General features: G+C 44.3%; 1 protein-coding gene across 4 annotated transcripts in view; it reads right to left on the reverse strand.

Moving 5' to 3' along the window:
• The window catches only part of LOC108790642 (catenin delta-1-like), a 131,346-nt gene that overhangs the window by 50,080 nt on the left and 57,221 nt on the right, over positions 1-24,045 (reverse strand). For all 4 annotated transcript variants that reach the window (XM_018560952.1, XM_018560950.1, XM_018560949.1 and 1 more), the window contains one exon: positions 5,215-5,342. In XM_018560952.1, the coding sequence (XP_018416454.1) occupies positions 5,215-5,342 (128 nt within the window). The remainder of the gene's footprint in view (positions 1-5,214; positions 5,343-24,045) is intronic.

The following is a 24,045-nucleotide window of genomic DNA, read 5'->3' on the forward strand; positions in this document are numbered from 1 at the left end:
CAATGTTTAAGCCCCCCCCCCTTCGTTTACGCACAAACTTAAATGTGCGTCAGATGTATCAGCGCGCGAAAACGACAATTGCGCTACACGTTACATATTGCCGCAAAAGTCAGAGTGAGAGCAATCATTTTAGGGCCATCAATCACTGATAACACTAAACTGATGACTTTTACCTTTATGCAGACACATTTCTGAAGTAATTCCCTAACCAATGACTCAAATACTTTATATGTTAGGCTACCTGGTCTGTAGTTTCCTGATAAGCAGCTCAAAACTTTGAATATTTGGTACTACATTTGCCTTATGCCAAGCAGTTGGTGCCATCCCAGTCAGTAAGGTGTCTGAAAATAAAAAAAATGGCTGTTTTGCTATAACCTTTTCGTACATCTGTAAAAATTGTATTTCAAAAACTTGTGGATCACCTCTATCTTGGTTCCCTATATTGACCTCTCACCCTAAAATGTATTGAACACAAAAAAATATTTGGAAGAAGGGTTTTGTAGAGAGATGTATAACCAGTGCATAAGCAAAATATATCAAAATGTATTGAACATACAGATAAATACAATAAAAAAATATATCCAGTTATTGCAATATACAAAATTATTGATAACATTTCTATAATCATATGCCCCATAAGTACAATTTCAGACTTGGTGTTAATATTAATACAACCATAATTACAGACATAACATGGATGCAATATCCCAATATAACTAACATAATTTGTCCTTACTAGTTGGACGACCATATAGACAATCAATTCATAATTAAAATATCCAGATAAATATGGCATATTTCTCCCTACGCGTTTCGCAATTTGCTTCCTCAGGGGATCAAAATTAGGATAAATCACACACACACTTGGTGCCTGGATAAGGGTCGATGTCTATGGACCGAAATGATGGGCGGCTGATAATCCAGCCCAACCACCACACAACGCGTCCATCGTTACGCCAGGGACCCCAAGGGAGAAGCGCCTTGGGTGATGTGGGAAGCCCAGCCAATCCCTTGATGGGACGAATTCCTAAAAAGCATACAAACAGAAGTAGCCTCTATCCTCTGATAATATTGAACTATAAAATTATTATTATTTGATTAACATTTGTATCGTGTTTTTTCTGGATTTTTGGTTGATATTCGGTCTCTATCATTTAAAAACACACCTATGATAAAAATGAGACCTTTTAATTCATAGTAAGTAGGCAAACTTACAAAATCTGCAGGAGATCAAATCATTAATTTTCCTCACTGTATACAGTCATGGCCAAAAATATTGGCATCCCTACATTCCTGTCAGATAATGCACCACTTTGAGCAGAAATTTGTTGCAATTACAAATGTTTAGGCATTCTCATGTTTTCTTTTGTTTGTATTGGTATGACACAAAAACAGGTGGGGGCCCTCACGATGACCCAAACAGCAGGATGTGGCTGCTTGGCGGAGCCTGCAGAGTCTCTTATTGGCTCCGTTATGCTAACAGTTCTCCTAAATGACAGGCAGTTGCACAGCCGCCTGTGTGCACATCAGATTCCCGCACAGCCGTCGACACATACAGCTGTCACTAAGGGTCACCGACTTTACTGCAGTTCATTGTACAAAGTTTTTTTAGTGTGTGTGTTATCGGACCTCAATTCGTAAGTACGGGTTGTTAGTAAGGATTTGAGCAACTTTGACACGGGCCAAATTGTCATGACTGGACAACTGGGTTAGAGCAACTCCAAAATTGCAGCTTTTGTGTGATGCTCCCAGACTGCAGTGGTCAAGACCTACCAAAAGTAGTCTAAGGAAGGGAAACTGGTGAACCGGCAACAGGGTCATGGGCGGCCAAGTTTCTGAAAAAGTTAATGCTGGTAGAAAGGTGCCTGAACACACAGGGCATCACAGTTTGTTACATAGTGGGTTGCGTTGCCGCAGACCAGTCAGGATGCCGTTGCTGACCCGTGTCCACCACCAAAAGCAAAAGCGCCAGAACTGGACCACGGAGCAATGGAAGAAGGTGGCCTGTCTGATTAATCAAATTTTTTTTTACTTCATGTAGATGGCCAGGTGCGTGTGTGTCACTTACCTTGGGAAGAGAAGGAACCAGGAGGCACTATGGGAAAAAGGCAAGCTGGCGAAGGCAGTTTGATCTTTTAGGCAATGTTCTGCTGGGAAATCTTGGGTCCTGCCATTCATGTGGATAATTTGACTCATGCCACCTCTCCAAACATTGTTGCTAACCAAGTACAATCTTTTATGGGAACGGTGTTCCCTGAAGGCAGTGCTCTTTTCAGTAGGATAATTTACCCTGTCACACTGCAAAAATGGTTCAAGAATTATTTGAGTAACATGACGAGTTTGAGGTGTTGACTAAATTCTCCAGATCTCAATCCAATTAAGTATCTGTGGGATGTGCTGGAACAACAAATCCAATCAATGGAGGCCCCACCTTGCAACTTACAGTACTTAAAGGATCTGCTAATTAGAGCTTGATGCCAGATACCACAGCGAGCATACCTTTCAAAGCCTAGTGGAGTCCATTGACGTGTCATGGCTGTTTTGGCCGCAAAAGGTGACCAACGCAATATTAGGCAGGTGGTCATAATGGTGTGTGCTTATGTGCGCACACACACACTTTTTTTTAAATTAACAGCAAGCAATGTAAATGATCAAATGAAAATATGGTAAATACAAGAAATCTAAAAGCAGCAGGCTAAATCAGATGATATATCGGAATAGTAAGTACAAACAGTGGTGGCTAAATCTTTAGTTGTTAATATTGCAAGAGGTAATCTATAAAGAACAAGAGATGTGACTTTTCCTTCACCATAAATCACGAAAAGCAGCTTGTCACAAGGTTAGACCTCCTATAAGAAAAGTCAGACAGCACTTTAATTTGCATTCATCAGGAATGTTCTTTCAGGTAAAATGGCCCTTTCTTTGTTATGAAGAAATTGCTGTTTCACTCTGTCCTTCCTCTGATTGTGATAAAACAGAAAGGGTTACGTCAAGTTAAAAAAGGTACATAAGTCACCTGTTTCCTCAAGCTCCCTTTGTTTTAGCTCACCAACATCAATGGCTTAACTATGGGGTGACTGTGGGTGAGATACAGACGCAGATCTCTCTGAACAGAGAGTGGATCGAAATCTCTGCAGGATGTTCAACTGGGAGCTGACAGGAGACCTATCCTGGATGACTAGAGATCAAAGCACTGTCTGACCTCCTCTCCTATACATTGTCTAGTTTGTGATTTATGGTGGAGAAAAAGGTCACATCAATGCTGTTTACACACTATATCCTGCAAAACTAACTACTAAAGAGTAGCACTGCTGCTCTGAAATATAGGTAACTAGCAAATGTGTTTCTGGCATTCATTTTAGCTACACCTTTTAGCCTTTGATTGATAACATACTAGTATGCAATACTTCCCAATCAGATGCTTCTTTATCTAGAGATATCATTTGGATAGAAACACAATTTCACGGAGAAAGATAAAGGGAGACAGAGCACAAGCTGAGTGTGATGTAGTAGGGGGTTTGAAGGATGTAGACAGGGGATAGCAGAGAACATGGAAATATGATGGATGCTGTTGATCAGATCAGAAGGACAGAGTAGAGAATGTTCATAGGAGCAAATTATTACAAAACAGCAGAAAAATGAGCAGAGCAAAGCAGATTCTAGATCCAAATCAGGAACTCACTGTAGACTGCAGAGGAAAGTAGAGCCGGGTACACACGGATCATTGCTTAAGAAAAACATCTGTGTGTGTACCCAGCTTAAAAGGGCAGATTAGGTGCCTATTATAGTTCAGGAATATAGATGGAAGGGTTGCAGCTGGCCAGGCCTAGAAGAGGTGGAGCTTAGCACAATGAGGACCAAGGAATATTTAGGATACCCTACTTTTATATGTGCTTGGATATTTATCTCTACTATGGCATGCAGAGGAGAGTAGAAGCAGCTTCCAAAGACATAATACTGCAGAAAGAACAGCATTTAATATGTGGTGATAACACAGCAGGGAGATGGCTCCAAATTAAGTTCATTATAAACCACAGAGTGAAAGCTGCGATGAATGCAGACAGTGCTGCGTACAGAATTTGGGAAGGATACTGGTGTAAGCACAGTGGTGGTTGAAGTGCAAGAGAAGCTATAGCCAGTGAGGAAAGCTGCAGGAAAACGCACTGCGGACAGCAGGGAATATTTGTCAGGAGCTCCTGCAGAGAGCATGAGCTGCGGCAGATGCTATTGTGGGAAAAGCTGGGAAGAGATGCAATTAGTGTGTAATAATGTGAACAGGAGCAAGGGAACAAGGTGTGTAGCAGCAAATGTAGAATGTGGGGAATTGTTGCAACCCAGTGGTGCTTAGTGTGTGTAACAATGTGGACACTGAGAAGAGAACAATGTGCATGCAGGAGAACCATCAGTTTCAGGTGAGAACTACAGAAAGGACAGATCTGAGAGGTGGACTTCGAAATACAGTCAGCCCTAGCAGTACAATCCTCTAGCAGTTAATGTGAAAGTTACAATTTCTGTTGGCCACACATATTGTAGAAGGAACCCACCTCCGGAACAGGAAACTGCAATTGTTTAATAAAGTATAAGTTGTAAACTTGTATTTAGCAAATAAGTAAATCAAAATTGCAGCAGACAAAAAGTTTAGTTAAACTTTGAAAATGAAAGCGAGAAGCTGACTGCTCCAGTTTTAATAACTTTCCCTCACTCAGTATAACTGCAATATCTGCATATTTCAGGTAACCATGTTTGGTCTCTTACAAAAAAATACCTGTTGAGCCAGCCAGACATGTAGTGAGTTCCTAAATTCCTGCTGTAAACAGTATTGTCAGCCATAAGTTCCCCCTTGATGGACTACAGAACTTATGTTATGGATGCGATAAGGGGTGGAGTTCTATAGTCCAGCAAAGGAAAACTGGCAGTGTTGACAACACTGCTTGGGGTATCAGTGTAGCAGAGGCAGCAGTGTTATCCCACAACAGACAGTGGGGAGCAGACCAGATTTCTGCCATGATTAACAAACATTTCTATGAACTTGCAGGTTTTTTTTTAATCTGCCCAGACAGATACTTTAAAAAAATGGTAAGAGATTTCTGTTCACATGTATTAATCATATTTCACACAAACCCAGCACATAGACAATCTCCTAAACACTCCACCAAAAAAAGCAGTGAGCAGACACAGAGAAACAATGCACAGTTAAGTTTAGATGAAACTTACAGTCCAGTTTCCAGCACAAAGGTTCTGTATTGCTCCAGCTGCTGCTTCCAAGATAGCAGGTGCATGTGACAACTTCACAAGAGAAATGTAGAGACGTACTACCTCTGGCTGAAAGAGTAACTCGTAACCTGCCATTGAAAAAAGTATTAACTGTCAAAAAGTTGCAAACTGTTTGGTACCAAACCACAGAAACGAGGAAAAACCTAGAGCCAAATTTAAATTCCCTCCTACTGCTACTCCTTAGAGTGTATTTCCACTTTCGCAACCAAATTGGGATAACCCCTATTTTAGATTTGTTACATGTTCCCATTCACGATCGATAGATAGATGCTTCTAGCGTTTTTTTTGCTTGGGTTAGGTGTTTTAGGGTTAAAATCTATTTGTGCTTCTATTTCTTTGAAATGTTAGGAGGGGCTGTGATGGGTGAGGGGTCTTGTCCATTTAGAGGTGGCAAGTGCATTGTATGTTAATGAAGCTCATCAGATAAACACAATCCTCTAATTTCAGACTTTCTATTTGGACAGACCACTGTGAAAGGGCTAAGAAAAACCTGGAACCGGCCATCTTGCCTGATTTAACAACAACCTAAAAAAGGTTAGAATTTTTTTTTTAAATTATTTTTCTGTATGCTCTGTGAATAGGAAGACAAACATGGAAGGGATTTCCCAAATGTGACTGCAGAAGTGGAAATACACCTTAGGTCTCGTTCACACCTAGGCATATTGCATATGCGCGACCGTCACATGTTTTTTTACGGCGATTCGCGGTAAAAAAGTCGCACGACCGTCGCGCGTTTCCGAAGGCTACTTGGCTGTATCCCAATGGAAACGCGCAACAAAACGGCCCAAAGTAGTACCTGTACCTTTTCAGGCGTGGGCCGTTTTGTAGCGCGTTAGGGACGGGCGGAAATACGCCAAGGTGGGAACGAGACCATTGAATACAATGGGATTTATTTTTTTGAGCGTTTTGTAGAGCGTTTGTCGAGCGTAGAACGCGCTACAAAACGTTCAGTTGTGAACGAGGGCTTAAGGTTACAGGCTGAATAGCTTAACATTCTGAGCAGCACTGCAAATGAGTAAACAATGTACATTCAAGCTAACAAAATTTATTTGCAATTTTTTCAAATAACAAAGTTTAGACAGCTGTATAGTGCAAATCCAAAAAAACAAGCATGGTGTATATAGGAAACGACTCCTACATTATTTGATTAAAGACAGCATGGCATTTATTTCTCACCATACTACAAATGTATACTTAAAATTACCTTTCAAGCTGCCATTACAGCAACTGTTGCTACAAAAATAGGAACATTAGTACTCAATGTAAAAACATTCTAAGGTCTAAGAATCTAAAAGGCAGCCGAGTTAATAACCGAGCCAAAGTGAAGTGAGCTGAACAACATTTGGCTATTCACTTAGGCTCAGTCGTACATCAGCTGCATGTTCGGCTGAGCCGAAGTACATCGACAGCCGATCCAACATTTGGATCGGCTGAGCCGAAGCTCCGGCAGCAAGTGAGCTGCCATTCACCCCTATTCACTCCAGAACGGCAGTGAGTGAATAGCCAAATGCCACTGAGCAGCATTTGGCTCAGCTATTATGCTCGGCAAAAAATTAAAATAAAAGTTGCAAAAAAGTAGTTTTTTTTAAAGTAAATAAAATATAATATTTTTTTTAAAGATTTAAAACCAACAAATGAGCAGTGACAGCTAGCTCCACCCAACTGTTTCCTATTGGCCGGCACCTGCTAGTCTTCTTGCATATCCCGGACAATGAACAACTAGGTGGAGCTGGCCGTGACATCACGGCCAGCTTCGCCCAGTTGTCATTGTTTAATGACAGTTCAGCGTCATTTGGGGACGCTGATCTGTCTTTATAGCTGGGCGGAGCCAGTCGCCCCAGCTGTCATTTGCAAGGCGCAACGCCAGCCGCTCGCCCCGCGGCGGCTGTCACTTCAGCTCAGTAGAGCCGAAACATATCCTTTTGGCTCGGCCGCTGTACGGGCTATAGTGAATAGCCCATACAGCAGCCCTTCAGTTCAGTTGAGCTCAGTTCAGCTCCCGCAACCTAAGATAGCCGAAGGATCAGCCGAAGAGACAGCTGGGTCCTTCAGCAGCTTTGAGAATAGACCCCTAAGATTAAATGGAGGACAAAGCACTAGTTCTTTGCTTGTGGGTATACTGCCAGTGTGGGACACTATATCAAAAAAGGGGCAAGCTCCATCCAATAAGTATAACAGATCTGTTCAAGAGCCTAATTGTAGCTAGTAAAAACATCCTTACCACAACAGTTTAACTCAACCAAAGCAACATGACAATACCAAAGCACCCAACAGGGAAGGGAGTGGTGTATTCCAAAATGGTAGAGAGAAAAAAAAGAGACTTTATGGGGGATTGACAAAAAACACATTTTCGCTTTCATTCATTGGAGGAACTAATTGTTTACATATGGGCATCCCAAAAGCAGTATCCAAAATATGCCCCAAGCAAAAATGACCTTTCAACCCAAAGGGAGCAAATGTTCATACTGGTGCCTCCTGCAACCCCTCACAGCCAAGATTGGAATGTGTCGATGGAGCCCCCAAAATAGGATTTTCGACTTGCCTGTAAATCAGTTTCTTGGAGTACAGGACACAGGGAGATTTAGAGATGAGGGTAATATGCAGGTATCATTAGGTGATGAGACACTAGCCAGAGCTGTGAGACACACCCCCCCCTGCCACATATAACCACTCCCACTTCAGAAAATCCTCAGTATTTTAGCAAGCAACAGCACCATGGAGGGGAAGGTGCTGTATCTTGTACTGTACTCCACAAAACAGATTTTACACAAGTCAAATCATATTTGCTTGATAGTACAGTACAGGACACAGGCAGATTTCAGGGGTGACTGGTATGTCCAAGCAATAGAATACACTGCTTGGCAACAAAGCAAACAACTGCCAACAAGCCCATTCAACAGAAACAAGGGGTAACCCCACCTAAGACATCAGCCTGTAGCACCTTACAGCCAACTAGCATCATCTGATGACTGAACATCCACGTGGTAAAACTTAAACAGAAAACCAGGTTGAGGGCTTGCAAATCTACCACACATGGTTCATGCGGAAAAGCTCAAAAAGCACTGGCAAATCCAGTAGAGTGAGTTTTCACAGGAAAAGATAAGAGACAATTCCCCAGAAACCAACCTTTGCCTGCTAAGAAACTCTGCTTACCAATTTTTATTTTTCACTCCTTGAAGGTGAATGGCGGACAGGGCTGGGACATGAAGTTCCCCCAAAGCCAAGATCAGGTCAGCTGCTCTTGAGCTGTGTGACTTCTGTTTGCTGCTTGATGGTTTATGTACACCACGACCATAGCGTTGTCGGATTGGACTCTCGTTTGTCACCCTTTAAAGTGACACATCGAGTGCTGTAGAGAGAGAGTTCAATTGCTCTAAGCTTCTATACATTGATGGATAGGCTGCTTTCCCTTGCCGACTAGCTCCCCTGTATAGTTAAGGTTCCCAGCATACCCATTAAGCCTAACAGGCTGGTGTCTATTGTCAGTACCATCCACTGCAGCTGCAAAAAGGACTTCACCTGTCTCCATCGGACCACAGATCCACCAAGCCAGTGAGGTTCTCTCCCTGGCAGGCAGGTACACGGGGTAAAACAGTCAGTTTTTTGCATGCGACTAGAACACTCAGATGAAGTGGTCTGGAATGGAATGTATGGTACCACCTCGAAGGAGGCTAACATCAGCCCAAAGACACTTATACAGAATCTCGCCAAGGGCTGGTTCTTAGCTTTAAGGGTCCACAGCTGCGACCACAGAGACTGAATTTTCTCTGGGTGGGGAGAAACCAGGGCCTGATCGCTATCCATGAGAAGATACAGGTAATTTCAGGCAGTGAGTGGGGATCAGCATAGACCTCTGTAGGCGAGTAACCAGCCAAAAAGCTAGTGTTTGAATTGTCCTGTGGATGTTTAACCTCAGATCTTGTTTGGACAGGTAGAAGGTCATCCAAATATCTCACTACATGGACACCCCAAGAAGGCAAAAGTGCAAGAAAAGGGGCTAGTACTTTTGTAAACACTCAAAAAGGTCAAGGAACGGCCAAAGACAAGTGCTCTACACCCAAGGCATACATGGCCAAGTCCAAAATAGATTAGGAAGGGGAAGAACTACACTTGCACCCTTTGTGGCCTGATGTCTCAAACATAACAGATCCCATAAGCATTCATAAAAAAGGACACAAAATTCTTCCTTACTAAACATTGGGCTAACACGCATACCTGTAGCAAAGTCCCCAGGGAAAACCTCAGGTAACCCCCCTGGCCCATTAGCAGTGATATTGCTGGCTATCCCTTGTGCCCCTTGCATTTGAAGTGTGCCATGGTGAAGGGCCCCAAAAGGTACTCACAATACTGACCATAAGGGGTTAAAGAGGGTCCCAACTTGTTGGTCTCCAATGACGCTGGTAATACAGACAATATTATTGCATAGGATGGTGTCAGATGCCAACAAGAGCAGTGTGCACCCTCCATGTGACAGAAATTGCTGTTACAGCTCGATTCCCCTGCTGCCGTAGGGGGAGTACCAAGATGGATGACATACCAGCCTATATGCATTAACAGAGCAGCCAGGTTTACCAAAGCCCCAACATCTTTAGTCGTGTGTGGTCCAGGTATGTTTGCTAATGCTGCTGCCATGGGGCACTGATCTGGAAGCTGCAAGGTTGACACAGCCATAGAAAGACACTTGAAATGCAGAAAAAAGAGCTAACAAAACTACCACACATCTCTCTCAGTAGAGAGGAAACATCCATCACCTAAAGGACACTAGCAAAACACTGAGTATTTTCTGTAGTGGGAGAGGTTATACAAGGGTGCATATTACCCAGTTGTTTCTGAATCTGACTGTGTCCTGTATGATCAAGAAAGAAAGGTCACAAAGTTACCTCATCATTGAGCAACAAGGAATAGAGCGAAGTAGGACTCGTTGTAGGATGTCCTTGCCAACATGATGCCCACACTTTCCGAGTGATGGAATTTACCTAATAAGTCCGCGCAATGGCTGAGTATCTAACTCAGCCCTGCCCTGGGGCAGCTGCCACACCAACCGAACCTTCCATCGCAGAGCCTGCTGCTCAGTCTCTGGATGTGAAAAGAGAGAGACCAAGTAATAAATACCCAGAGTATCAAAACAAATGTATAGAAAGATGGGGCTTTGAAGGTACCAAGTGACAGGCCCAATGAACTACAACTAAACTTCGTATAAAAAAGTTTTTCATTTATTACAAAAACACTAAAAAGGCCATGGATTAAAAAGGATACGCATATCCTAGTAGCAAGATACCGCCACAAACTCAGTGTTTTTTCATGATTAAAGGAGAACTATGGGGTCAGTGTTTTTCCCCATAGTTCTCCTTAGGGTACCGGGAGGACACAAACTAGCGTCCTCCCGTTACCCTAAGCTCAGTATACTGTGAGCTACAGCTCGCAGTATACTGAGACGGCGCAGCCGGAGCGGATCAAGACCTGGACGTCGGGATCCGCCCAGCTGCGTGAGTAACAGCTGGCTCTGCCTATCTAGAGGCAGAGCCAGCTGTACCCTCCCCCGTCGTACCGCCAGTCAGCGCAGGCAGATCGGAGCGGGGAGGGGGGAATCCAGCCCCTCCCGTCACGGAAGAGAGCCGTGACAGGATGGAGAGGTGAGCGAACCCGGTATGTGTTCGCTCACCTCCCGATCTACTGAGCCGACCTGTGACAGTCTCATTGTCACAGGTCGGCTAGAACTATGAGGTGAGTGGAAATCACTCATCTCATAGTTCTCCTTTACGGCATATAAAATCATAAAGAAAACAGACATTTGATATGAATATTGGACATATAAAATTAATTGATGTATCATAACATTACAAATAATAGCTCGATATGAGCATAATTGACATGATGTGTAATGAACAATATGAAATATTCTCCAAATCATGTGTCAAAACAGCCTTATCTGCTTATACAGGGAGCATGTGGAATATCTTATGTTGGAGTTACCTATTCCCTTTTTTGGGGGGATATAATAGGTTTTTCTTGTCAAATATATTGATTACTTCCGGTCTCTGATATGTATTTGAGCTCTAAGTCTGTGATTATACTAGTAACAACTTGCTGTATTTTTTGTTCTTTTGTGTTATAATTGTCGTAGGTTGAACCTATATTTTTTATGTATTTTGTGGGGGAAATGCTCTTTTAATATTCTCCCAATCTAATGTGTTGCTGCCGATGCGGTCCTGCATTGGGACGTGTCTGGATAGGGTGACCTTTGGCTGACTTGATCGGATGGGGACCTTCACCCAGGTTCTAGGCTGCATTGGGCGTCGTCCTCCCCAATCTTGGGATGACCAGCATCTCATGACCTTTATCTCCTCCCCTGCCGGCCTTGTCCCGGCAGAAGAGAGTTATTTTCATCTTGATGGGGAGTGCCCGTCTGCCTGTCCCGATTGGCCAGGAGGCGGAGTCTCTTCAGGTCATGACACAATGACGTTACCACATTGTCCTGTATGATGCTTTTATAACGACTGCCCGAGCCGCCGGTGTGCAGGTTGCGGCTGCTTGACAGCCTCGTGGATACTGGCTGCTCTGGTAGTGACATCAGTGTGGCTTGGTGCCATCTTTTCCTTTACAAGCCCCCCCTCTTCTTTTGAATCGAGCAGGTCAAATAGGTATCTATGGCCATGGGGTTTTGCTTTTGTTTTTTATGTCGCTAAGGTCTTTAACCCTCTATAATATACTAATGGTGGGGAACAACTTTGTTACATGTCCCATTAGATTTCATTCGTGCCGATTTAGGAACGGATTGGGCTACTACATGATGATTCCCGCTCTAGTCACTCCCTTTTCAGCCTTTTCTTGGTGTCTGGTCCCCATCTGGTCTTTTGGGCCTTTGGTTGTTCTGCTTTGGCTGTACCGTATCTGCACATTGAATCCATGCTGGGTAGGTGACATCTGCAGTAAGCGATTGATGTTTATGTATAGATTCTTAACTCTTATTTTTGGATGCTTATCTCACTCTATTTTTAGTTAGATTTCCTCCACCTCCTGAGGAAGCGCTTGGTGCACGAAATCCAGAGAGTCCATTATCCACTCTAACATCTTCAGATAAAGCTGTTTTTACACGTATGATTTGGAGAATATTTCATATTGTTCGTTACACATGTTGTCAATTATGCTCATATAGAGCTATTTGTAATGTTATATCCAATAATTTTCTATGTCCAATATTCATACAGTATGAATTGTCTCATTATGTTTTCTGTATGATTTATATGCCTTAATCATGAAAAAACAGAGTGGTTTGTGGAGGTATCTTGCTACTAGGATATGCATATCCTTTTTAACCCCTTCATGACTGAGGCCCTTTTTTCATTTTTTGCACCCATGTTATATTCCACATTTTAGAATCGTAAAGGGTGAGATTTGTCCTACGATGATACTCTGTTTCCTCTAGTTAGAGGTAGATCAGCATCTAGCATGATGAAACCAACTGACTGAAAAGGTATGTAGTTTAAACCTCTGGGACTCTCACCATCAAAAATACGTCTTTCAGGTATGGTGGTAAACTCTGCAAGAGGATAGTTCAAAAACCCAAATCATGGTGGAAATTACAGCCGCAAAAGAAACCTTTGTCTCTTAAAGCCAGAGACTGAGCAGCAGCCTCTGCAATAAAAGTTTTGGTTGGTGTGGCAGCTGCCACAGTGCGACCACGATTAGAAGAATCGAATCAGAGTACCAGAACCTTGAGAAAATTCTATGCAATCAGAACAAGAATACCTTCCAAATTCATCCTCTGCAGAAGTCTGGGAAGAAGCTTTAAGAGTACATTAGAGTGTACTGCTCCCATGGAGTGATGAGTATGCCCACTGCATCAGCCAGCAGACCCTTGGATCTGGAGACATATTTATCTATGGCTTTAGATGGGAGGCCATCATAGCCAAGTCTATGAGGTAACCCAACACACCTTGCGAAACTCCACGGTGTACAGAACACACTCCCAGATAAAGACTAGAACCTAATCTTTTCCCTTTAAAAGAACGCGCTTGCGCACACCAGGCCTGTGCGGAATTTGTCTCCCGAGAACGCCACTAACCCGCCGACACTCGTACGATTCTCGGCGGGTTTTCGAGCCTGCTTGGGAGACAAAAAACGTGCGACCGTACAGTATAAACAGTCGCACGCCTTCCATACACTTGCCAATTATCGTACGATGGCAGGATTTTCCGCGATTATCGTACGATCGCAGGATTTCCCACGATTATTGTACGATAATCGGCAGGTGTGTGGGCACCTTTACACTAACAAAGTGCCCAGCAGTCCTGCCCCACCTGGAGAAGTTCATATTTGGCATAAGAATCCTTTGAGATGCAGGAAAGACTTTGCTGATCAGAGAACAGGATGACTACAGTAAGGAGAATCTTGTCTGATACAACTCTCACTGTCCCATCTGAATAGGATCTTCTTTTAAAAGTATCCTGGTACCGAATTCGGCAAATAGAACCACTCCGAAGGACTCCACTGTAGAGAAGATCACTGCCTATGTGAAGATTTGAAACAGAATTGTCTGGAAGGAGGAGATAGGAACTGTATTTTGTAGCCGGCAGACCGTAATTTCCATACTCAAGTGAGAGATGTGCTGAAGCCAGGATTCTATAGAAGTTAAGGCGACACCCCCCACCTTGTTGGTCTGCAGGTGGAAGCAAATGTTCTGCAGAGGTTGTATTGTCATCAAATTTTCGAGTCTCTGCCTGCAAGTGCCAATTGAAGCTAGCTGAAGAAATGGAGTTTGGAGAAGTGAGCCGTATTAGAGACTCTTTGTGAACAGAATGATTGTGTGCACTCTTAAAACAGAAGTCTTAGCGCTCATCTTCTCCATATTCGCACAGCTCTTTCCCTGTGGCGTTTTTAATGATCTTGCTCAAGAAAGAACCAAAAAGCATGCCACCAATAAAAGGGAGCAGAGTAAGGGACTATTGAAGGTTTGACCTACCAATCAGCATGTCAGCGATCACCTACTATTACGCATGCGCGGGGACCTGTTTTCCATACCACGGGTAAACAGGCACTTGCGTGCATGCGCCATGGAACGGCCATGAAAAAGCATCCCAAATGGCGCACAGGAAGGGATGCGGTGACCTAATGGATTTGAAACCAATCCTGCCCGTCTCCAAATTGCTGGATTGTCCTTCAGCTCCTCTGTGTTCCATCATCCTGCTTGACCCGGATTGTTTGTGACCATCCTTGCTTGCTGCCTGGCTTTTGACCTTGGATTGTTTACTGGACTTTGCCTCTGCCTCATCCTTTGTACCTTGCTGCCCGACTGGTGCAACCCTGGCTTGTTTGACCCTGATCTTGGACTCTGCTCGTGATCCAGCGCCTGGAGTCCAGCTTGCATGGTGTAATCACCACTGGCACCTGTGCCACTTGCAGTCTACTCTGTCTCTGTTCCCAACTCCAGGGTCGTTGGGATACGAGGTGCAAGGCCACCTCACATATTCAGTCTCCAACCAGGTGACAGGACATAAGCCAGAAAATCCTTTGGACAGCAATAGTAATTGCACAAACGTGCTACTAGGCAAACAATTCTATGCTGTGCTACAAAGGCTCTTGAGTACCTCTACAATCTGATTCATTAGGTCAGTAAGGTGTTGTGGTAAGTCTTCCACTACCAGTTCTTGACACCGCAGCCTGGAACAATTTGTCATCATTTTGTCATCCTCATAAAAACGATTAAAAATAAAAAAATATAAAAAAAAAAATGGGAAAATGCCTCAGAATGGAAAAGGACCAATCAGGTGCTTTAATTTCTGCTAAAACAAATCAAAGTGAGGATATTAAGAAAACCTTTGCAGAACGCTTAGAATTGTGAGATCCCAGCAGAGCTGCTTTGCTAGAGGAACAGATGGGTCATTCAGGTTAATGGTCTCATTGAGTGCATGATATGTTCCACTGTCTTTGTCTAGAGACTAAAGTTCCAATAGTTCCTCTTCGTCCAGAGAAGGTAGGAGTCGTGTGCCTTGGAACGCACATCTGGAAGAGCGGGTATGTGAACCAGGCAAAGAATTGGCCCGCCAGTGACACTTCAACTGAAACTGGCCTAGAGCTTGATTAAGCTGAGACACTAAGCTCTCCATAAAGAGGGAAAGCAAGTTAAATCGCAGAATACCTCACACAGGAACTCCTGAACAGCCCAAATAGGGCAGGTGCAGATAGCTCAGACAAAAGAACAGTAGGAGTCACAAATTAATTCAGCCTAGGTGCTGTCTAACTCTCACACAGAGCAAGCAGAAAGCAAGGTCTGCTTCATGAGAACGCCAACAACTGTATGTCAGCCATTGCTCTTTGTTTATTGGAAGTCACATCGCCAGTGAAGGTTAACCATTGAGCACATCAAACCGCAGGTGGGGTATCTGTTAACAACTGAAGGCATCCCCTAGTTCCCCTCAGAGTGCAACACACCCCTACGGCAAGGTGGTGGGGTACACTCCAATGGGTGGAAGCCCAGCTCTTGACCTTTTGAAAAGTAATAGGTAGTTAGGCTGTCACTACTCATTGAAGGTTGTATTGCTTAACAGTCGGGTAGAGTTATGCAGTGTCCCTGGAGAGGCTTTTGACAGCTGGACCGAAATGGATCCAGCAAAAAAGAAGGCGGACACCATTGTAGAAAAATTAAAAAAAATAACATAAGGGACACAGCAGTATAAGAGAAAGCGGCCTACTTACCACTGGGCATATCTGCAAGGAAACCCAGGAATTGCTGTTACAGTATTGCCATGGCAGTCTAGAGAGAATCACTGTGGTGGCTTTACAGATTTGGTGGTTCGGCATGGCATGTCTCATGCTGGCCACAGCACTGTTTACTACTACTACTACTACTAGAATACTACTGCAATAAACCAGTAAGATACAGGGCTGATGAAGTGAAGTAACTAATTTAGGTCTATCTGGGAAGACACTGAGCTCATTGGCTGCTGAAGACGCCCTTGCAAATCTGGGAAATAGAAGCCTGATGCTGAAAAGCCATTAAGCACTAACCAATCTGGTTGAGTGCACATTAACAAGGGAGTGTGGGACCATATCCTTTAGAATATAGGCTCAAAAATGACTTGTCTAATGCACCTATCAATGGTGAAACGAGAAAAAGGGAGTCCCCTATAGGGACCCTCAAACAGGGTGTCAAAGAAGGAATCTGATTGCCTAAAAGATGCTATAGCTGGGATGTAGACTTGCACAGCTTGCACCATATCCAGACAGATGAGAAACATTTCTTTAGAATGTTTTGGAGCTGGACAGAGAGGAAGAAAGACCATTGCCTGGTTATGGTAGAAGGGGGTAACCACATTGGGGAGAAAGGAGGCTTTAAGCCTCAAGGCCAACTTTATTCCTATCTAACACTAGGAAGGCTCTTTATAGGATAAGGCCGCTAACGACGATAATAAATTTGCTGAAGTGATAGAAATGAGGAAGGCAACCATGTGAGTGAAGGTCGACCGGGGAATATCCCCGATAGGTATGAACAAATATTACTAACCAGAACCATGTAACCCAAGTCGTCTAAGACCTCACCCCTGTTAACTCACATTGTTCAAAAAAAACATAAAAACTACAATCCTAGTAGTATAGGGGTTTTGAACGAGGCGCCCGACTGGTGTGTAAATACACATCAATTCATTAAATATCCTAAAAATACCATGATTCAAGCATAAAATACATACATGATTACTAGATTACTCAATTCCATTCTCAAGGTCATGATCTACAGAGAACATACAAGATTAATGAATTCCTCAATTCCAGTCTCATTTCATATTAGACATTCTACATAATATTTAAAACCATATGCAAAATCCCATTCAAATATTTCATATTCTTTTCACATGTTGTATTGCAAAAATCCAAAAGCGTTTCATTCATGTACTTCATCAGGGAATATTGTGGCAGGAATCCAAGGTCCGGGAATCATCTGCAAACCTATCTCCGAGTAACGCGGATCAGAATCCCGCCCCTCACAGACATCATGTGGCGGAGCCATGGACAGCCCGGGGTTCTTATGATACAGTTATTAGCTGTAATCTTTACCTAATAGTTTATACCAAGCTCGACTTGCTGCACTTCCTCATTTGTCTCCTACGGCTCTCCCTGTTTGTCTCCTACGGAAGAGCCGTAGGAGACAAACGAGGAAGCGCAGCAAGTCGAGCTTGGTATAAACTATTAGGTAAAGATTACAGCTAATAAATGGATCATAAGAACTCCAGGCTGTCTGTGTGCACCCATGGCTCCGCCACATGATGTCTGTGAGGGGTGGGATTCTGATCCGCGTTACTCGGAGATAGGTTTGCAGATGATTCCCGGACCTTGGATTCCTGCCACAATATTCCCTGATGAAGTACATGAACTTGGATATTTGTGGATTTTTGCAATACAACAGGTGAAAAGAATATGAAATATTTGAATGGGATTTTGCATATGGTTTTAAATATTATGTAGAATATGTTTAATATGAAATGAGACTGGAATTGAGGAATTCATTAATCTTGTATGTTCTCTGTAAATCATGACCTTGAGAATGGAATTGAGGAATCTAGAAATCATGTATTTTATGCTTGAATCATGGTATTTTTAGGATATTTAATAAATTGATATGTATTTACACACCAGTCAGGCGCCTCGTTCAAAACCCTTATACTACTAGGATTGTAGTTTGTTTTTGGGAACAATATCTCTGATGGTTCTTCAGAAACCACCCTTTGAATCTAACAGAACAAGGTTGGGCCCAAAGGAATTGTTAACAATATGAGCGACACCCTGTATGAAGGATTTTATTAAGGAGTAAAAGACAAAAGGGTCTTTGGAAAAAGAGTAGCCAGGGCCAGGATATGACCCTTGATGGTACTCAAGGGCAAATGTTGATTCAGACCAGATTGGAGAAAAGACAGGACTCATACCATGGAGTACTTCCTGGAAAGAAACTTGATAACCAGGCTCGAAAAATCCACTCGTCTGCTCGTCTGTGACGAACAGATGGTGGAGCCCGACGAGCAGCTTCCCGGCCGGCCGGGAGCTTTACAGTCAAGCGATCGAGCGTCTCGAGAGACGCTCGATTGCTTGTATCAGAAGCTGTCACTGCCGTTGCCGGTCCCGAGATCCGCTGTGCCTGATGCGGCCGGGACCGGCACGGCTCTGTGACAGGAGATCAAAGGGAGTTCAGTATACAAACTCCCTTTGATCTCCTCTCAGTCCCCGAATGCAGGAAGTGATGTACATTACATCACTTCCTGCATTCAGTGTCACTCTCCAGCTAGAGAAGCTGATGAAGCCGATCTCTGCTTCATCAGCTTCTCTGGAGGTCCCTAGGTGACATTAGGGGTCTTGGAGACCCCTGATGTCTCCATAAAGAGGACCTGTCATGTAAATTGGCTATCCCATAGGGGGCTTCTTAGCCCCCCATGTAATAGCAATAAAGTTGTATGTAAAAAAAAAAGTAATACAAAAATGAAATTCATAAAAAAAAAAAAAAGCATAACATTTATTTTTTTAAACATTTTTTTTAAGTCCGCGCCCCCCTAATACACACGCATATATGCGTCAGGTGCGCCTACGTGCCGCACATGTTGCATATCGCCGCAAACGGAGTGAGAGCAATAATTTTAGAGCCATTAAGGCCGGGTTCACACCTGGGCGTTTTACAGCGCTGATCGACGCGCTGTAAAACGCCCTGCAAGTGAAATCCCATTATTTCCTATGGGCATGGTTCTCACTTGGGCGTATTTCAGCGGGTCGGAACGTGCTGAAAAATGTCCTATGCCCAAAGAAGTACAGGAGCTTCTTTGGGGCGTATTTCCGCGCGTATCCATTAGGATACAGCCGAATAGCCCTCGTAAACGCACGTTTGACGCGCGTTTTGTGGGCTGCAAATCACGGGTAAAACATGCACCGCAAAACGTGCGTCATACACGCATATTTCGAACGCCTAGGTGGGAACCCAGCCTAAAAGGAGAACTATGAGGTGAGTGCCTTTCACTCACCTCATAGTTCTAGTCGACCTGTGACAATGAGACTGTCACAGGTCGGCTCAGTAGATTGCGAAGTGAGCGAACACATACCGGCGTTCACTCACTTCTCGATCCTGTCACGGCACAGAGCCGTGACAGGGGAGGGACTGGATTCCCCCCTCCCCACTCCAATCCGCCAGCGCTGACTGGCGGAACGGACGGGGAAGGTACAGCTGCCTCTGTCACTCATGCAGCTGGGCGGATCCAGACATAAATGTCGGGATCCGCTTCAGCTGCGGCATCTCAGTATACCGCGAGCTGCAGCTCACGGTATACTGAGCTTAGGGTGATGGGGGACGCTAATTTGTGTCCTGCCGTTACACTGAGAACTATGGGGAAAAGCCCTGACCCCATAGTTCTCCTTTAATCACTGATAACACTAAACTGATGACGATTAAAACGCTTTTACTGTTCACCTATGGGCGTTTTTTGCGATTTTTTGCGGGTGCACGCAATTTAAGGCTTGACATGTTTGGTGTCTATTTACCCGACGTGACCCTGACTTTTGTTTTACTAAAAATATGGGTAAGATTAAATGTTTAACATAACGTAGGGAAACTGTTTTTTTTAAACATTTATGGTACTTTTTAAATTATATAATAAAAAAAAACAAAAACCATGTGGTGATTATATACCTCCAAAAAGAAAGCTCTATCTGTCCCCAAACTTTTTTAACATAAATTGCAAGGCTATAGTCAGGTCATGCTGACTGACTGGTGAGACACTATCAAATTTTTCAAGCCCTGTTGATAACCTTGTACAATGCAAAGCGGGCCTCCATGGTAAGATGGTAGGCTTCACAAGACTTTGACCTCCTAGCCTTTAAGAGAGTAGGGATGACCGAATCTGCTAGGCCCCTGTTTATCCAGAGCCTAGCATTTAAAAAGGAGAACTATGGGGTCAGGGCTTTTTCCCATAGTTCTCCTTAGGGTAACGGGAGGACACAAACTAGCGTCCTCCCGTCATCCTAAGCTCAGTATACCGCGAGCTGAGACGCCGCAGCTGGAGCGGATCCCGACATCGATGTCGAGATCCGCCCAGCTACGTGAGTGACAGCTGGCTCTGCTGATCTAGAGGCGGAGCCAGCGATACCCGCCCCCTCCCCCATCCGTTCCGTCAGTCAGCGCTGGAGGATCGGAGCGGGGAAGGGGGAATCCAGCCCCTCCCCTGTCACGGCAGGGAGCCGTGACAGGATCGAGAAGTGAGCGAACACCGGGATGTGTTTGCTCACTTCCTGATCTACTGAGCCCACCTGTGACAGTCTCATTGTCACAGGTCGGCTAGAACTATGAGGTGAGTGAAAAGCACTCACCTCATAGTTCTTCTTTAAAAAGAGAAGCAGTTAAAGCCAGCGACTGAGTAGAAGGATCATGGACCAGCCCCTGGGACAGAAGATCTAGATAAGAAAGGCCCACGGAGACTTTGACAGCAGTCTAAGAATATCAGAGTACCACTCCTCCTGGACCAGATCAGAGCAATGAGATCACAGGAATGCCCTCCTTCTCAATCCTATGGAGAGGATGAGAAGAGCTTACGACAGGAAACGTTTTAAAATCAGGTTAAACTGTTCCCAGAGTGTGGTAACAAACCAGTTTTGTTTGTTTTTGATCGTGGATGCCAGGAGGTCTACGTTCAATGTTTCCCACCTGTGACAGAGAGCTGAACACACCTCTGGGCAGAGAGACCCTTCTCAATAATCCAGATATTGATGACTGAGGAAGTTCTCCTGACAATTTTACTATGCCTAGGATGTGCACAGTGGTCAGGGCCGAAATACAAAGTTCTTGCCAAGCCAGAATCTGATCCACTTCGCTGAGCTGCTTGACTTCTGGTGCTTCCCCCCATGGTTGATGCAGGCCATTGCTGTTGAATTGTAAAACTGAATCCTGGTTAGGTGACCCTGCTCGAGAAGTCCAGCAAAGATGGGACAACTGAATTGCCAAGATACTGATTCGTCCATTAGTAAACTCCTCTGGACTTAGAGGGTATCTAGGCATTCCCCCCAGCCTAACAGGCTAGCATTTGCTGCATGCACCTTCCAAGTCATTGGAAAAAAGGATTTTCATAATTCTAGCGCCATATTGGGAATCTGCAAGGGCAAGCCTGTTTATGTTGAACAGATGTATGTAGCCATCCAGAGGCCCAGACTGTTTGTGCCACGCTGCCAGATTGTTGAGTTGAAACAGTCGGGAATGGAACTGGCCATAAGGTGCTAGCTTAAAAAAGACCATTGGTCGCATTACTTTCATGCAAAAGTGAATGTTTGGGTAACTCCTGAACCGTAGGGTCAAAACATTGCAGCGGAGAGGCCAGAGTTTGGTCTGCGGAAGTTAGATGCTGGGCAGGGCCATATCCAAAATTAGGCCCAGATATTCCAAGCAGTAAGTTGGATACAACGCTGATTTCTAGAAATTAAGTATACAATAGAAGCTCTGCACGGTCCGTTGGACATTGGTTGATAGTCTGGAACGATTGCTCCTTCAGCAGGAGATTGTTCAGGTATCCCACAGAGGGAATGCCCCGACGGTGAAGCCTACCCGCAAGTGCTTTGGTCTCCTTTTGTCTGGGGTAACAGGGTAAACCTCTCAGTCATGACTTCCTTGATGTAGGTATTCAAGGAGTCACCAAAGAGGCATCCACAGGGCATCTCTTGAGACACTTTTTGCACAAGGAGAATCTTTTGCATATTTACTAGGGCTGGTAATGATAAAAATGTTCGTGTTCGATTAATCTAAAACATTTTTAATCAATATTAACGCACATACAGATCCAACTACATTGGCCTATACACATACAGCACAGCAATCAATTAATAAAATGAACTAGGATCACACTAATCCAGCACGTTATTAATCTCACATGCCCCACTCAATATGGCCGCCGCTTGAGTGGGGCAACTCAGAATAATAACGTGCTGGATTAGTGTGATCCTAGTTCATTTTATTACTTCATTGCTGTGCTGTATGTGTATAGGCCTATGCCTTGGCTGGCGCTCGTGCAGAAAGTTTCTTGGGCAAACCCACTGGCCCAAGTGGCTCAGTCGGCTAACGAAGGGGGGGGGTTGGAGGAGTCCGGTGACATCACCGGACTCCTCCCCCTTCCCTTCATTAGCCGTCACGGACATAGACGTCACCGGACTCCTCCCCCCTTCCCTTCGTTAGCCGACGGGACTCCCGGAAGCCAGCGGAGAGGTAAATGTGTTTTCATTAGCGATCAAAATAATTTTAATCGATCAAAAAGTTTAACGATTAATCGAGAAATGAATCTTTCATTTCCACAGCCCTAATATTTACCACAAAGAAGTTAATTTGTCAACACAGAAAAGGGCCGTGGCCAGAGTTCCAGTTGTTGAACAGGGAGATGTGTCACAACACATCTGGGGACGCTAGGTATGTCCTTAGACCATACAGCCAAGATTTCAAAAGCAGGCATCATAGCAGAACGTGCAATGGAGAACAGGGCCTTAGGAAGGGCCTCCAATCTTTTGTCTACTGGGTCCATGAACACAGGGACATTCTCAACAGAGACCATCAAGGTTTTGTAAAAAGGCATGAAATGGCTGGAACCACCCATTTATTCAGCAAATCCTTCTCAGTTAGGTATTGCTGTGCAACACTTTTAGGAGGGACAAAAATGTTTTCAGGGTGAGGTCTGACACCCTGACACCCAGTGCAACACAGGCTGTAAAAGCGAGTGCACAGGTATGGTCTTTGCATTTTCAGGGAACCTAGGCTAGCGACCTTTGGTCAGGCTGACGCAGACTGCTCTAAGGCAAGCACGTATGAACGGTGTCAATAAGGATACAGTGGTATCCTTCAGTTTTACAGGTATTTCTGTGGAGTGGGCCCCCATCCCCTGAATCGAAAAGGGAATCATCCTCATCCTTCTCTTCATGAAAGAGAGGGATAAGTCAGAGGGAAATCAGAGACAGACTCTGCCTGAGAGGATGACAAGGGCCCATATGATGCCCCTTTGGGCTGAGACCTCTAATAGGGCCAAACCATACATTCAGACAGCTGAAAATGTTCTCCCTGAATAGCAGGGGAGGGGAGGAGGGAGCACCCAAAAGGCAGCAGTTGAAGTAATCAAATCAGCTCTGTTAACTGAGTGGGCAGATTGGGCCAGCCCAGACCCAATCCCCTTGTGCCTATGATCCCACCATGTTTGTTGAGGTAGGAAGGGTGTGCCTTCTGTGACCAGTCACTTTAGGCAGAGGGGCCCAGTATGTCCTAGGACCACTGTGTGATCTTTACTGACCGCAGGAAGTGGAGGAAAATCTGGTCGGCATGCATTGAGTGAAAGAAAAAAAAAAAAATGGTGCGCACATGCAGAGTATAGTCAACAGAAGGTGGGCTGCGCAGACATCCTAGTGGAACCCGGGCCAACCAAATTAAACAAAAGAGGCTTCAAATTTAAAACAGGTCCAGAATTAATATGTTGCGGTCATTGCTTCACAGTCATTGTTTCTATAGGTGCCCATACACTGCTCGATTCTCGTACGAGAATTGCGGGAACTCCCGCGATCGTACGAGAATCGAGCAGTGTGAACGAAGACGTGCGACCGTTTCTACTGTACGGATTCACTCCTCATTACTTGCCAAGAAACAGGCTTGTTGAGAGTGGAAGGAGTTCTACAGGGCTGTCCTTACAGATTTGTTTGCCACTGTTCCATCACCTGTAATCAGCTGCATAATTCATGGTCTGAGACCACAAGACTATACATACATATGCATCTAGTCACATGAAT

Source organism: Nanorana parkeri, unplaced genomic scaffold (genome assembly GCF_000935625.1).
Source record: "Nanorana parkeri isolate BGI_ZX_2015 unplaced genomic scaffold, ASM93562v1 scaffold490, whole genome shotgun sequence".
NCBI lineage: Eukaryota > Metazoa > Chordata > Amphibia > Anura > Dicroglossidae > Nanorana > Nanorana parkeri.